General features: G+C 44.0%; 1 protein-coding gene across 2 annotated transcripts in view; it reads left to right on the plus strand.

Moving 5' to 3' along the window:
• The window catches only part of GLRA1 (glycine receptor alpha 1), a 36,684-nt gene that overhangs the window by 4,660 nt on the left and 18,223 nt on the right, over positions 1 to 13,801 (plus strand). For both annotated transcript variants that reach the window (XM_031597925.2, XM_090150697.1), the window contains exon 2: positions 11,965 to 12,095. In XM_031597925.2, the coding sequence (XP_031453785.1) occupies positions 11,965 to 12,095 (131 nt within the window). The remainder of the gene's footprint in view (positions 1 to 11,964; positions 12,096 to 13,801) is intronic.

Genomic DNA, 13,801 nt, shown 5'->3' on the forward strand with positions numbered 1-13,801 from the left:
TTAGCAGAACATATATTTACTCTTCAAATACATCATGGGAGCTGCTTCTGGAAAGACAGCTATATGTAAAGGGAATAGTACACATTGGGCCATTCCATCATATGAACTTTCTACAAAGAATTTCTTTAAGAACAAGGCTTTGGGCATGTGATTTTGACCTTTCTCTTACTCCTCTCATGAAAGAGCTGTTGGAGACACCTTGCTTGTATAGAGCAAGTCAGTGAAGGCCTTTGACTCTGTTTCAAGTGTCTCAGATTTGCTAGCAGACACTAAAGGCTGACACCTTCATCCTGCTACCTACCAAGTGACTCAAGGCAGAAAGGAAAGCACTTGTAAGCAGCAGCACGTTTATCTCAGCATGTTAGTGAGATAAATTTCATTAGCCAACAGACCCTTAGAAAACAACCCAAGCAGAAAAGGATTCCAGCATCTGAATTAGGATTTTAATCAGTGTCCAGAATCAAATTACTTTATTATCCCAACACTGACCAACAATCATCTGTGATAGAAAACCAACAAAGAAGTCTATTTTCTTTTTATTCTAACAATACATGTTAAAATGGCTCTCCAAATGTCAGTATTAAGAACACAATGTCAGACCACCTAATGAATATAACTGCTATTTAGTTACTGATGAAAGACAAAGGTTTTAAGAAATAAATCATGCTTTAAAATCACAACATCTAAGTACGTCAGATGGCCAAAGTCCATTCATAGAGTTTCACTTCCTCATTTTCTTTTAACTCTGGAGTTTCTCTGAGAATGCTGGAGTGACTACCACTAAGACAGATAGAAATCAAAAGGAACTACCAGCTTATTTTATTTGTCTGTATCATCTCTTGCTGTTGTGGCACATTATATCAGGGCATCTCTATTTCCAGTAAATTACCCTTTTGGTTGGCTGTTGTCTTGCATACTTTGCCCCTCAGCAAAGGCAGAATGATTTCCATTCTTACGAAGAGTATGGTTAAACTTGCACACTCCACACTACCTTTAGAGAAAAATGGTTAATTCTGTTTTGACATAAGAGACACTAACAAAAAGAATAATCGTTTCTGCAAATCCTCTCCACCATGTTTTGATTCACCAGCCCTGACAAAAAACAAAATTCAAATGCTTTTGAGAACCCCATTTTGGAGGGAGAGGGAAAGCTGCTAACATCAGTGGTCCTGGGATAAATGGAGCACAGAGAAAGCAGTGAGATGTGCTCTGATGCGATGCACAGGAAGGATCGTTAGCGCCATGAGCTTCATCACCACGCTGTCTAGCTGCCTTCTAGACCTACTTGCACAGCTCAGAAAACTTCTCCATTGCACTCAACCTTAAATATTGCTAACTCAACAGGTCACTTTTCCTGCAGAGCAGCAAAAATGAATTTACCTGTCCTCTCTTTCCTCTTCCTTTCCCCAAATTATCCAAACAATTTATTTCTGCATTTGCAAAGCCAAATAACAGAGGGTATTTCCCCGGAGAGGAAAAATTTACATCAGTATCTCTTAGCTATGATGACTACAGGATACAAAATAATACAGCCCCCATAACCTCTTGGGAATCTGCCCATTTGCTGTAGCTGATGTGGTCTTGGAGGTCTGCGTGCTTTGATCTCAGTGGTGCTACAGATTAGATATATACCTCCCAGCTGCTACTAAATTTCTACAGATACTTCAGGAGGCCAATGCTCAAAAAATGAAGGGAGAGAAACGTAGCTTTTGTGCCTCTCAGTAGAACCAAAGCACAGAAAAATCTTGCAGAGAACAGAAATAGATGGAGACAGATGCACCCATCATTTACGCGTGCTGAGCACACCCCATTATGCAGACAATTATTTCATCCATATAATGCACCATGGTAAGCTGCTGATTCGGGGACTGCACCACATCTGGCTGCTACATAGACACAGTTGGCATTCTGTAAATACATCTCTGTTGGATTTAAGTACTAGCTGAGAAAAACAGGAGAAATCTTAATTTAACAAACCCCATGATTTTGAGAGGGAGGGGGAAAACAAAAGTGTTCTGCACCTGCTTTCCTTTTGATTTCTCCTTTTACCATCTTTCCACTGTGGCTCACAGCTCACTGGTGGAAGAAAAAAAAAAAAAGGAAAAGAAAACAAATGCCTTAGCAGACAGTCAAGGAACTCTATTGTTTTTATCGGTGCCTCACTGTAGGGTGGGCAAAAAGGGGGGGAAAGCCACTAAGAGGTTGCCAAGACAAGGAGTGTCGCATGCACAGAACAGCAGGGCTTGCAGTGCAATCAATCATCACATGTGCTGCCTTCAGCTGAACGCCCACAGCAGCTCCCAACATGCCTGCCCTCCGACCACGCAAGCCAAAATGCGGATCCAGTCCCCCAGCCCAGACAGGGCTGAAGCAAACAAACGCACAAATCAATGTGTAACAGCTGAGATCAATGGTGGATCGGACCACTATCACACACATCTGTTTCAGCAGCGAATTCAGTGAGCCAGAAATCGGGCAGGAAATCCAATAGAATCCATCAGTTATCCTCTTTACTCAATTTCATTGGAAGTTTTGTTTGTTTTTTCATTTTGCATGATATGGGTAAAAAGATGCTTTGCGTAAAGCTCCAAGGAGCTCAAGCACCCCCTTTCCTCTTTTACTGAGGAGATATAAACCTGAAAGCATATAAGGGTCAGCTGCTATCAGCAGCGTTTAAAACAATTCTTAGTGCTAAATGTCTCTATTGGTGCCAAGAATCCCTACGTAAGATGGATAGAAGTCTAGCCATCATTGTAAGATCTATGCAACACACACATTAGTGCAGCTGGGAGCAGGAAAGTAAGATGCTCTGAATTCTAAGGTGAAGCAGCTTTCTCTTATAAGAATTGCAAAGAAAGACTGTGGACAACAAAGTGACTCGTCATGTGCTATCCTTACAATCTTGTCTCCCTGTTGACTCCCACTGCTTTTCTCCTGTAGAAATACTGCTGAGCAGGGCAACCGCTCCTGGCATACCCCACACACAAAGAGATAATTTTCCTGCAACACAGCTCCCAAGATCTGATATACAAATCAAAATGCACCCCCCCCCCCCTTTTGTTGCCCCTCACAGCTGTGAATCACAAGTGTCCTCCAGCTTCCAGCCCCGTCCATCACTCCATGACACAGGGCTGTGTGTTTAGAAATCAGCCACTGACAAAGTACAAACTCCATTGAACATGGCTTGCTCTACTGCACCAATATATGCCCTGCAGCATTGCCAGGACCGAAGCCATGGGGTTTTTTGGTCAGGGAGCTGAAGAACCCAGTCAGAGAGTGGCCAAGAAAGAAGAAGAACCCACCTGGGTTGGGGTCCCAGAGCTTAGCCATTTGGTCCAGAAGTCACATTTTATTATTGATCAGTAATAAGCTGATAAATTACACCAGAAATCAAAGATGGCACAGCAGAAAACTTTATCTCTTGCTGCCCTTACAAGACAGGGCATTTGCTTTGTGTATGCATCCCCAAGGATATGCCAACCAAACCACACTATGCCTACAATGCTTTTGGACAAAACAACAGTTTGTTCTTTCAGAAAGAGACAAAGGAAGTTCTCTTCCCTTGCACAATATAAGATACGTATACAGAGAACCTGAGCTGTACTGGAGGAACCGCAGTTTTGTAGGTAGGTCACATGTTAGCTCAGGTTTCTTCAGCAAAGGATCTGTAATAAAGTTTCAGAAAATAAACCCCCCCAAAACTCAGCACTGGATGTTAAATCTTTTTAAAAAAGCTTCTATTCATACCACCTCCAATTTATTATAAATGAAAAAGGCACTTGCAACATTCTCACTCGCTCATAACAAGCAGCATAAATCCTTAAACTACAACTAATTTTTAACAAGCTGCCGTAGCAAAGTATTTGAACTGATGGAAACGCGGCTGATAGCGCAACTGCAGAGCTATAGATAGAAGAGCAGCCGTGACTTCTCGTAATTCTCTGACACTTGTCTGGTCTGTGATCTAAAACCTTCTGACGTCAATAGAGGTTTCCCACTGCAGCTCTCCATCCTAACATTAAATCAAGAGCGCATCAACAAAGAGCGTATTACCACCTACAATGTGAAATCTTTTCTTGTAGAGACGTTTCTCTGCTTTATTTACCACATTGAGGAAGGTGGTTTATGCATAGCTTTATACATCTGACTGGTCCCCTTGACTTTAAAGGGAATATTCAGTGTGTATGAGGATAGACACATGCTTTTGTCTTCACAGGGTCTTTTTTCCTTTGTTTTTCTATGAAACTGCAATTAAAAGTCTTTTTTTAAAACCCTTCAGTATACGCACATGTAAAATTCAGTGCTGGTGTTTGCTGGATTTATTTCACACTGTTAAAATTTGAGCATTGATTTGTGATCCTCCACTCTTTAAGAGGTATGTTTTCAACTCTGTCTCAATGGTTTGGGTTTATACTTTTCCAGAAAGTCAGTACTTACGCTCTAAATGATGTGCTCTCTTCTGGAGGAGATTTTAGTTGAGAATGTCACCAGAGAGAATGCCTGTGGTTTCAAAAGGATGAGTTTAATGTTCTCCTTGAGGGAGAAGGAAAAGAAAAAAGAAGAAAAAAACCCCAACCTCCATGAAGCAGTAAAAAGAAGAAAACAGGCTTAGTTTGAAATACTAGCCACTGAAAGCTTTATCTGTAATAAACGAATGAAATCATAGGCTGAAAGAACCTTCCCTGCTAGCTGCCTGTGGCACATCTGGAAGCCATGTGATAGCAGGGAGAGCAGTGCTGCAAAGGTGAAGGGGCAGATGTTCTGTGGCACGCTGAAGGAACTGTGAATGTGCAAGAGACTTAGAACAGCAGTCCTTGGAAGAGCAAGGATCTTGCATGCAACTGAACATTGTTACCGTGCAAACATTCATTCTCACTGAGGTCTTTCCATCTCAGCTATATACAGCACATATTTCTTTTGCCCCCCTAGCTGGTTGCATAGTCATTTATTATTTTTTATTATTATTGCTCTGTCCAGGCAGTGTCAGCAATTGTTCCAAGCGCTGGTGTCTTTCCATAGAGTTAATCAGCGTAATTGGGATGCTTTATAACTCCAGACAGGATGCTTTGCCATATGGGGTAGGAGCCATGGGCTGCAGGAAGGGAGCAGTGGAATATGGAGACATACGAATGCTGCAGTCTGACAAAGATTCTCTGACTCCACTGAAGTTGTCACAGATTCCCTTGGCTGGGAATAATCATCAAGGGTTAATTTGCTGAAGGCTGTGGAAAAGCAACTCCCAGCTCCTCTGCTCCTCTACAGCTACAGAGACAAATGGTAAAATAGCGTGTGCGACCTTTAACCCAGAGGATCCCAAAACACTAACAAAACTTTAACTGATTGCATCCTGCAGCTACTGCAATGCAGCTACTTCTGGTGCAAGAGCTGGAATTGGTCTAATCAGCTCACAGCAACCAAGTACAATCACCCAGGACAGAGACAGCAATATTTCTCAAGCTTCCTTTCTCTTTTCTGCCTCTTTCCTCTGTGAAAAATAATGTTAAATAAATAATAATAATAAGCGAGCGGATCACTGCATAGCTTGCTGCCCATTTCTTTTTCAGGGTGAAACATCTTCTCATATTCCATATCTCACCAGTCTCGCTGCTCACTAATATCTTTCTGTCCTACCCCACGCTCCTATTGCAAAGAGGTTCTCAAATAGCAGTCCCCCTCCTCTCAGGAAGCCAAAACGCAATAAAGTCCCAATTCTTTCCCCTCTTCAACCCCTGCAGCACACCCCACATCATGTACTGCATGGCCTCTACCCTCCAGCAGTTGAGCGTGGTCACATAGATTGCGATTAGCACACCTGTAGTGCTCAGAGCTCCTTCAGCTCTGCACCACATCACACCAAAACCCAGCGCCAGGGCTCATTGCTCCCCCACACATCTCCTCTCCTTTCATCCTGTCCGCTTCTACTGCTGCAGACCAGAAATTCAGAGGCAACGTGACAGAGAAAAACACGCAGAAAATGAGATTCATCCTTTTTAATTGAATTGTATATCAATATTGATTGTGCTATTCATTTTGATAGTAAATCTAATTATTTTTAAAAAGTCAGCTTGCAGTCTCTGGCAAGCACTCCCAGGCCAGTGTCTGGCAGCATCTCCCTCAAGATAACACATTGACGTGCAGTCAGAAATAGAAGTCTGGGTGCGGGTTTTAGGACTGCCCCTTCCACCCCTTGCCGGGAAAGATCTCATCTATCTGTCTGTCTGTCTGTCCTTCCCCCCTCCCTCCAGCTGCTGAGAAGACAAGCAGCCCCAGAGGCATGCTGAATGCAGGTTGGGTTGTGCTGGGCTCCAGCTGACGAGGTCTCAGTGGTGGGGAGACAGCTCAGAAAGCCCAGGGGAGCAGAGTGGGATGGAAAGCGCTGGTGGCCGTGCTGGTGCCTGGCCTCACCGAGATCCCGCAAAGCCCCTTCCCACGAGAGAGTTGCCATGGGTACGGCAGCTCTCGCTAGTTAATCATGGACAAGGCACCGCATTGCTGTGCCCAACAGCCTGGCGCTCTCCTTGCGGCTGTGCCTCTCCGCAGCGTCTGCCGGAGTCAATAAAAGCACTCAGTTCCTGCTCCGTGACGCAGGTGGAAGCTGTTGGCCCCTCTGCAGCACTCGATCTGAGCACCCACTGCTTCCAGGTGTCACCAGGACTACCTGAGTTTTCTTTTCAAGACTAAACGCGTCCAAACTGCGTCATCAACATCCTTCTGCCCTTCCACCTCCGTCGCGCAGAGTAGTGAGAGGCTGCTCCTCCACCTCACCCCCAGCTTCTTCAGCTGCAGGGCTGGGCTCGCTCAGATTCAGCAGACAGCATCAACTTAAGCACTTTAGGAGGGAATTACTTGGAATTCAAATCCCAAGAGAACAGTTTCTACCAGGAGTTTAGCTGGCCCAACTCAGCTACTTTGGCTTACGGAGGGGTGACACTGTTTGCATGTAAAGTGGCAAAAAAAAAAAAAAAAAAAAAGGAAAAAAAAGACACCAGCAAAAGCACATGGCATGCCAGCAGACAGGTGCTGTGCTTTATCATCACAGTACAGAGTGTAGCTGTCGCTGGTGCAGCCTGTCTGTTCCACTCTTACTTTTCTTTGATGCCCAGGATAGGGATTGTCTCATCCTCATCATGAATAACCCCCCTCATCCTTGGGAGAGGAGAAAGGGAAAACAGATGTCTCCATCCCAGTGCTCACAATCCTCCCAGGGACAAACTGGGACATTCTCCAGCCTGGGAAGATGCTTGTGGAGGTATCAGTACTGCAGGGCCAAACCACAGCCAGCTCCATGCACATCCAAGTGAACAAGGCAAAGGCTGAGACCCAAAGCCACGCAGCTGCAGCAGTGGTGCTGCTGTGTCAGAGCTAACAAGCACAGACAGCAATTTCCTTCTGCTGCATCCCAAACCCTTCCAGCAACAGAAACAGGGTGTGCCATGAAACTTGTATTATGAAGCAGATATTCCAGACTGAAATCTAGCTGTACTGAATTAATTCAGTAGTGCCTAGACCTAAACCTGCAGTAGCTGAAGACATGAGTAATGCCTATGAGAGCTGCATTGTGTCCTGAAGGTCCTAAACCAGAGGCAAGTGCAGGATGTGGGAAACAAGCTGAAGTTTGGGGTTAACAATTGGGTATCTTCCATTCCAACAACCTGCAGAGAGCCCAACCGGAGTGATAAACCCAGAGCTGCTCCCCTGAGCCATAGACACTGCAACATTTACCCTCACAGGTATCTGATCCTTCCACTGTTTTCAGTGATACATTTTCTCTGCAAACACTTGTTTTGCAATAGTTTGTGCTTTTGCTGCCAGACGGTCTTTTGCTTTTTTTTTCCCCCCCTCAGAATTAAAGATTAACAATTAAATTATTTGACAGGGGAATAGAGGCCCTGTGCTAATTAAATTCCTTGGTCTCTCCTCTTTGCAGAGGAAAAAAAAAAAAAAAAAAAAAAAAGATAGCTCTCAATATCAGCATTCAACCAGAACAGGGCAATGTGTGATGTCGGAGTTAATTAGATGGGCGGCCATGGGCACAGTGGAAAAAAAAAAAAAAAAAAAAAAGAAAGATTAAAATATTTCATGAGGGACATATAAATGTTGGGGGGAAAAGAAGGAAACAGCCAACTGTGGAGCTGGGAGCTGAGCAAACTGACACGCCACACTACAGCAGGCCCACCTTCTAAGCCAAATATCTGTTTATAAGAATATTTCATCTGTTTAGCTGAAACAATAACGCAGAGACGCAAAGCAAACAGCACTTGCGTAGGCTGGGAGAAACCAGGAACAGGTTTCCTGCAGAGCTTGACTGCTCTGTTGTAAGGAATGCAATCCTTCAATGCCCTGAACAGCTCAGTGGTACAACCACCAGCTTCCACCCTCCTGTGCCTGCTGTTGGGCAGAGCTCCTGGGGGCTGCTCACACCCCAGCACCAACACCACAAACGCTGCCCCCGTGATGCAGTCCTTCCTGTTGTTGTTACTGTGGTGATTGCGTGATGGCACTTTCTCAGCCAGATCCACTAGGGATTGCACCACTGTAAATAAGATTATCTGCTGTTTGGCTGCTGATAAAACACACCAAGACACTCAGCTCAGGCAACGCTCCTTCAATGATGCAAGCTTCTCCCTCTGTGTTTTTTGCTTCATTTTGCCTCTTTTTGTTCATGCGGAGAGTAATATTTTTTTTTTCTCTCTGAACACAGCAACCCACCCTAAAGTTCCGGTTCTCTTTCATCATCAGTAATTTCCTAATCACTGAGATTTCCATCTCCTCGTCTCAGTCAGGCCAGGAGATGAGCATTCTGGGGGACTTAAAATGGTGCTTCTGAATGAATTAACAGACAGAGAAAACCCCAGAAAGCTCCCAAGGGAGAACCTGGCCAGGACAGATCTGGAGGAAAACAGGAACTGAAGGCTTTTTGGGTGCAGTGTGAGCTGTTCTGTTACAGTAAAGCTGTAAATCCCAACTGTCACAACCAGAGCGAAGATTTCAGGGCTACATTACATACATCTCATCTCTACAAATGATGGTAGGGGTGGGCCAGCCTCTGTTTTATATAATTATGGCTGACCTAGAATGTAGATGCACCCATCTGCTGCTGGAAATGTTTCGTTAGTTCCTCATCCTTTATTGTCAGGTCTGAGGGGAAGTTGTTATCCCTAGTTTTAGGGAAACATTAAGTAAACAGATACAAACAGGACAAAACTCAGGACTTATCATTCCTAGGTCTCCGTGGTACCACTCACACAAGCCAACAGAGCTCCTAAAACAAACAGCCGAAGGCACAAAACCATTCCTGGCAGTTCCAGCACATCCCCAGTGGTGCTCACAGAAACTGCTCTTGAGGATGGGCACAAAGCTGCAAAAAGCAGTGGAGCTATGAGAGAGTGATCCTCACCCAGGCATCAAATTTATTAGACGTATACTTCCATGCAGTAAATGAGCCTGTGAAATTAATTCTGCTTGCAGAAAGAATCAGAAAATGGCACCCGAGAAGTACCAGCAGACTTGTTCATTTGAAGCAGTGTCAACACATTCAGCATGAGCTCTCACACTGAGTTTACAGAAGAGTTGAACACCCCTTTCTGTGCTCTTCCACCTCATTTCTTTTTTAAACAAATGCCAGGGGAACTGCAGGTTTTAATTATTTTTTTGCACTTAAAAGGTTATTGTTTCTTTCTGCTCCCCATCCCCATTTTTTTCCACTTCCATCATTCCTCCAGCCTAGAGTTAATGAGAAGAAATCAGTGTATTGCACTATCTGGCATCTTGCTGCTGAAGTGGCAGGACTTTTTGGTTACCAAGTCATTTGCTGCTTAATTGAAATCTTTTCTCTGGACGCATTGCCATGCAGGCACTCTATTGGAATGCAGCATTCAAGCCCAGTATTGATCCACCTCCCACTCCCAGCTTTCCTCCTATATGTTTGCAAATCAATTGCACCAGATTGTTTTCTTTCCTCAAAAAAATAAAATAATTACCCACTCCACAACCTAATTTTATCCCTGGAATGCATTACTTGGGCTTTGCATCATCCCTTAGAGCAGAGCTGGGGACAAGAAACGTCACGTGGCTGTAGTAAAATCCAGATCCCCACTTTGTCACACCAACTCCCAGCACAAGTGTGCAACAGCTAAGTTCAGATAAGGTTCTGGAAATAAACTGTGAAGACACAAGGGTAAATGATATCCTAGCTTTAGACCCTTACTGGAAACTGTCTGGAATTTATCTCCCCTTGTAGCAGAGAAGAGTGAAAAGGGTAGTGGTCAGAGAACCCTAACAGTAGCAGCTTGCAAGAAGTCAGCCTGCATTTGTGGGTTGGCAAATCATCATCTGCTAATGCTGGAAAAGAGAGTCAATGCAACACGTGTTACTGCTGAGACCTGATTTAGGACTTGCTGGTTCAAAATGCTCCTGTCAAGGTTCACGCAGAAAACATTTGTGTCAGTGTTACTGTTGGCGTTGTACCAACAGGGCTGAGAGCTGAGCCACATTAACGCCATACACAGAAACCATCTCCAAATTCCTCTGGTGGATCTCATGTCAGTACTTAACACTACACTACCAAGAGGCAGTGGGCCTGACTTCTGCATTCTCCTCAGTGTTTCCACCTCAGAATACACAAAACTCCCCAAAGTGATGCCCTCATGCTGCAAGAGGACTATAAGATGATGCAGCTTACTATCTGTGCCTGCTGTAAACATACTTAGGCCTTCAGCTGCTCAGCCACAGCAGTTCCCAAACAGCTCTTATACTTAAAAAGTGGGAACTGGAAAGGATGAAACAAGGAATTGCACTTCCTACCGAGCAGCTCTCTGACTTATTACATATGTGCATTGCAATACCTCCTGTAGGCTTCAGCCAACAGCAGGCATCTGAACCCACAAGCAGAGACAAATCTTGTCTTAAGCAGCTGGCGAGTCACTTCTTGTTTTTGTTGTTGTTTGGTTAGTTGGAGTTTTATTTGTTTGTTTGATAATTTTACATTTACTAGATAATTTTACACCGCAGTTTCAGCCTGGGAAGAGATCTGTGTTTGCATAGATGCCATATATCCACAGGGCAGGAACCAAATGGTGTCTATTCCTATCTTGGAAGTCAAACCTTCCAGCAAGACTGAGGCAAACATCTCATATCAGGGGCCACTTGTTCCTGCACAGGAGACTTCCTAAGCCAAAATCACCACCTTGCAGGTCCTGTGGACTCCCACTTAGTCTGAAAACACACAGGCAGCCTCATCAGGCTTCTAGAGGGGAAGATTTTCACCTTTAAGATATAAATGACTAGCTTCTGTCTTTCTGCTTTAGAGACCATATAACTTCCCAAAAGATTTCAATCCCTTCCATTCTCAGCCCAAAATAAGCACAATTTCAGAATCAGATTCCATACAACTCCTGGTCCATAGAATGTGTTTCTGTATCCAACAGCAAATGCTGACCTGAGCAGGAAGCAGGAGGCAAACACACCTATCCCCTACAGTCCCAAATGCTCCAGGAGATATGAAATCATACAACATTCATTATGCTTCAAATTCCAGATTGCTCCAATCCTACTTGCCTTTAGAAAATTAGACTGGGTAACAAATACGCTCCTTGCTATTTGCAGTGTAATTAAGCAGTAATTGCTGCCTAAGGCTAATCCCAGAGTGTGTTTTTCCTGTGGAGCTCAGTGCCAAAGTTCACATTTGTAATTTAGTGGCATGCCAAGGAGCTGTACCTAAACTCACAAAAGGATTTTCTCCACTCATCATCTCTCTCCTATTTTGGTGGCAGCTGGGATTCTATATTCTGAGATGTTTGGGCTGGGCAAACAAATTAGCAGAGACCAGCCTCGTTAGGAATCCATGTGGGTACCCATCCTACCTCACTGTGGGAGTAAGATACCAACTGCTCTATTTCTGACCCCAAAAACTCCCCAGTATGGGATATGCATTAAAATCTCCTTTCTTTTTTTCTACTCGCACAGCCTGGCAGCTTCCAAAGAAGCTGAAGCAGCGGCACGATCTGCTCCCAAGCCCATGTCTCCTTCTGATTTCTTGGATAAGCTGATGGGGCGGACTTCAGGATACGATGCCAGGATCAGGCCGAATTTCAAAGGTATGCAAAAAAAAAAACCAACAGCAAAGCAACACCTCCTTTGTGGATTTGTTTCATTTTGTGACTGCAGACCACATGAATACCTCACTAATTGAATAAGGAACATGATGCACCTGTATGTTGATGTGGAATAAGTATGATAGTAAGTATGAGAATGAGAGATTTGGCACACAGATGCCCTGTGGATGTCTGAAAAGGCACCTTATTTCCACTCAGAATGAAAACAGCCTTTTAACAAATTTACATACAGTACCCATACTTAGATAACAACACAGAAAGAGATGAGGGATCCTGCCAGTCCAAGCAGTGACCAGCAGGGAGCTGAACCTCTTGCAGGTTAGGAAAAGAACTAGCACCTTCTGTGATGCTTCTTTCTTACATTCACAGGAACCAGAAGGAATCCCTCCCATCAGCTCCAGAGGAATTCTGCCAGATTTCAGGGACAGCAGTATGCAATGCTCATTTCTTTCATTTTCTTTTGTTTCTTACCTAAACCCTCCTCCTTCAGAGGAGTCACTGGCCATGCTAACACAGGATGAGGAACCATTAATCATGGTGAGAGCACCTGCCATCCAGCTTCAAACAATAAGCCCTAGTCTGGGCTTTTGAACCCAAAGCAGGATGGGAAAGTTGTGCCCTAGTAACCAACCAGGCAACAGAAAGCACTGTGTGGAACACAGAGAGTTAAAAATACTTTGAAAACCATTACTAAAATATGCACGCACAAAAAAGAAATTAAACTTTAATATTTAATGAAATGTGTACATTATCATCTTGCTGAAGGCATCTGTATTGCAATTTTATTTGAGATAATTTAATTTCAGTTTTATTTCTGTGAACTACACCTTCCCAACAGGGCAGTTTTGCTGGCTTAGCCTCCCACCCATAAATCACGCTCCAATTTATATGGGACGTATAGGACATGTTTTACAGAGCTTGGGGTTGCAGCTCTCAAAGCACGTCGTTAAAATTAACCATCAATAACTCATACGGGCATCTTAATGGCTTAGATCTAAATGAAAATAATACCAAAGATCCCTATCAGATTGATTTTTGGGGAGAGGAAAATTAACAAAAAGATTGCATTTTCTTAAAGTGCTGCGAAAGCTGAACTTAGTTGTGGATTCACATTTTGAGAACTAAGGAAAGTGCATCCAGGTTTTTTGTTAAGACAGATGATGAAGTCTCAGAGGATACTCAGGGGAGATCCTATAGTTCTCTACAACTACCTGAAAGGAAGCTGTGATGAGGTGGGGTCTGCTTCTTCATATAACTAGCAATAGGACTAGAGGGAATGGCCTCAAGTTGCACCAGAGAAGTTGTAGGCTGGATCTTAGGAAACATTTCTTCACCAAAAGAGTGGTCAGGTACTGGAATGGGCTGCCTGGGGAGGTGAGGGAGTCCCTGACCCTGGAGGTGTTCAAGAAACATTTAGATGTGGTACTAAGGGTACACAATGGTTTAGTGGGGGAAATACTGGTGGTAGGCAGATGGTTGAACTGGATGATCTTGGAGGTCTTTTCCAACTTGGGCAACTCTATGATTCTAAATCTGTAACTCAGGCAGTGACAGAGCTGGACCCAGGGGGTGTGGGACAAAGAACAAGGGCTGTAATAGCCTTAACCCCACTGCTGGAAATTTGGATGCCTCACTGCATAGGGGTTATGTCCCCCTGGCAGGCAGGAAAGCTCCAAGAGTCTAACAAA

Source organism: Phasianus colchicus, chromosome 15, assembly GCF_987193195.1.
Source record: "Phasianus colchicus chromosome 15, bPhaCol1.hap1.1, whole genome shotgun sequence".
Taxonomy (NCBI): Eukaryota; Metazoa; Chordata; class Aves; order Galliformes; family Phasianidae; genus Phasianus; species Phasianus colchicus.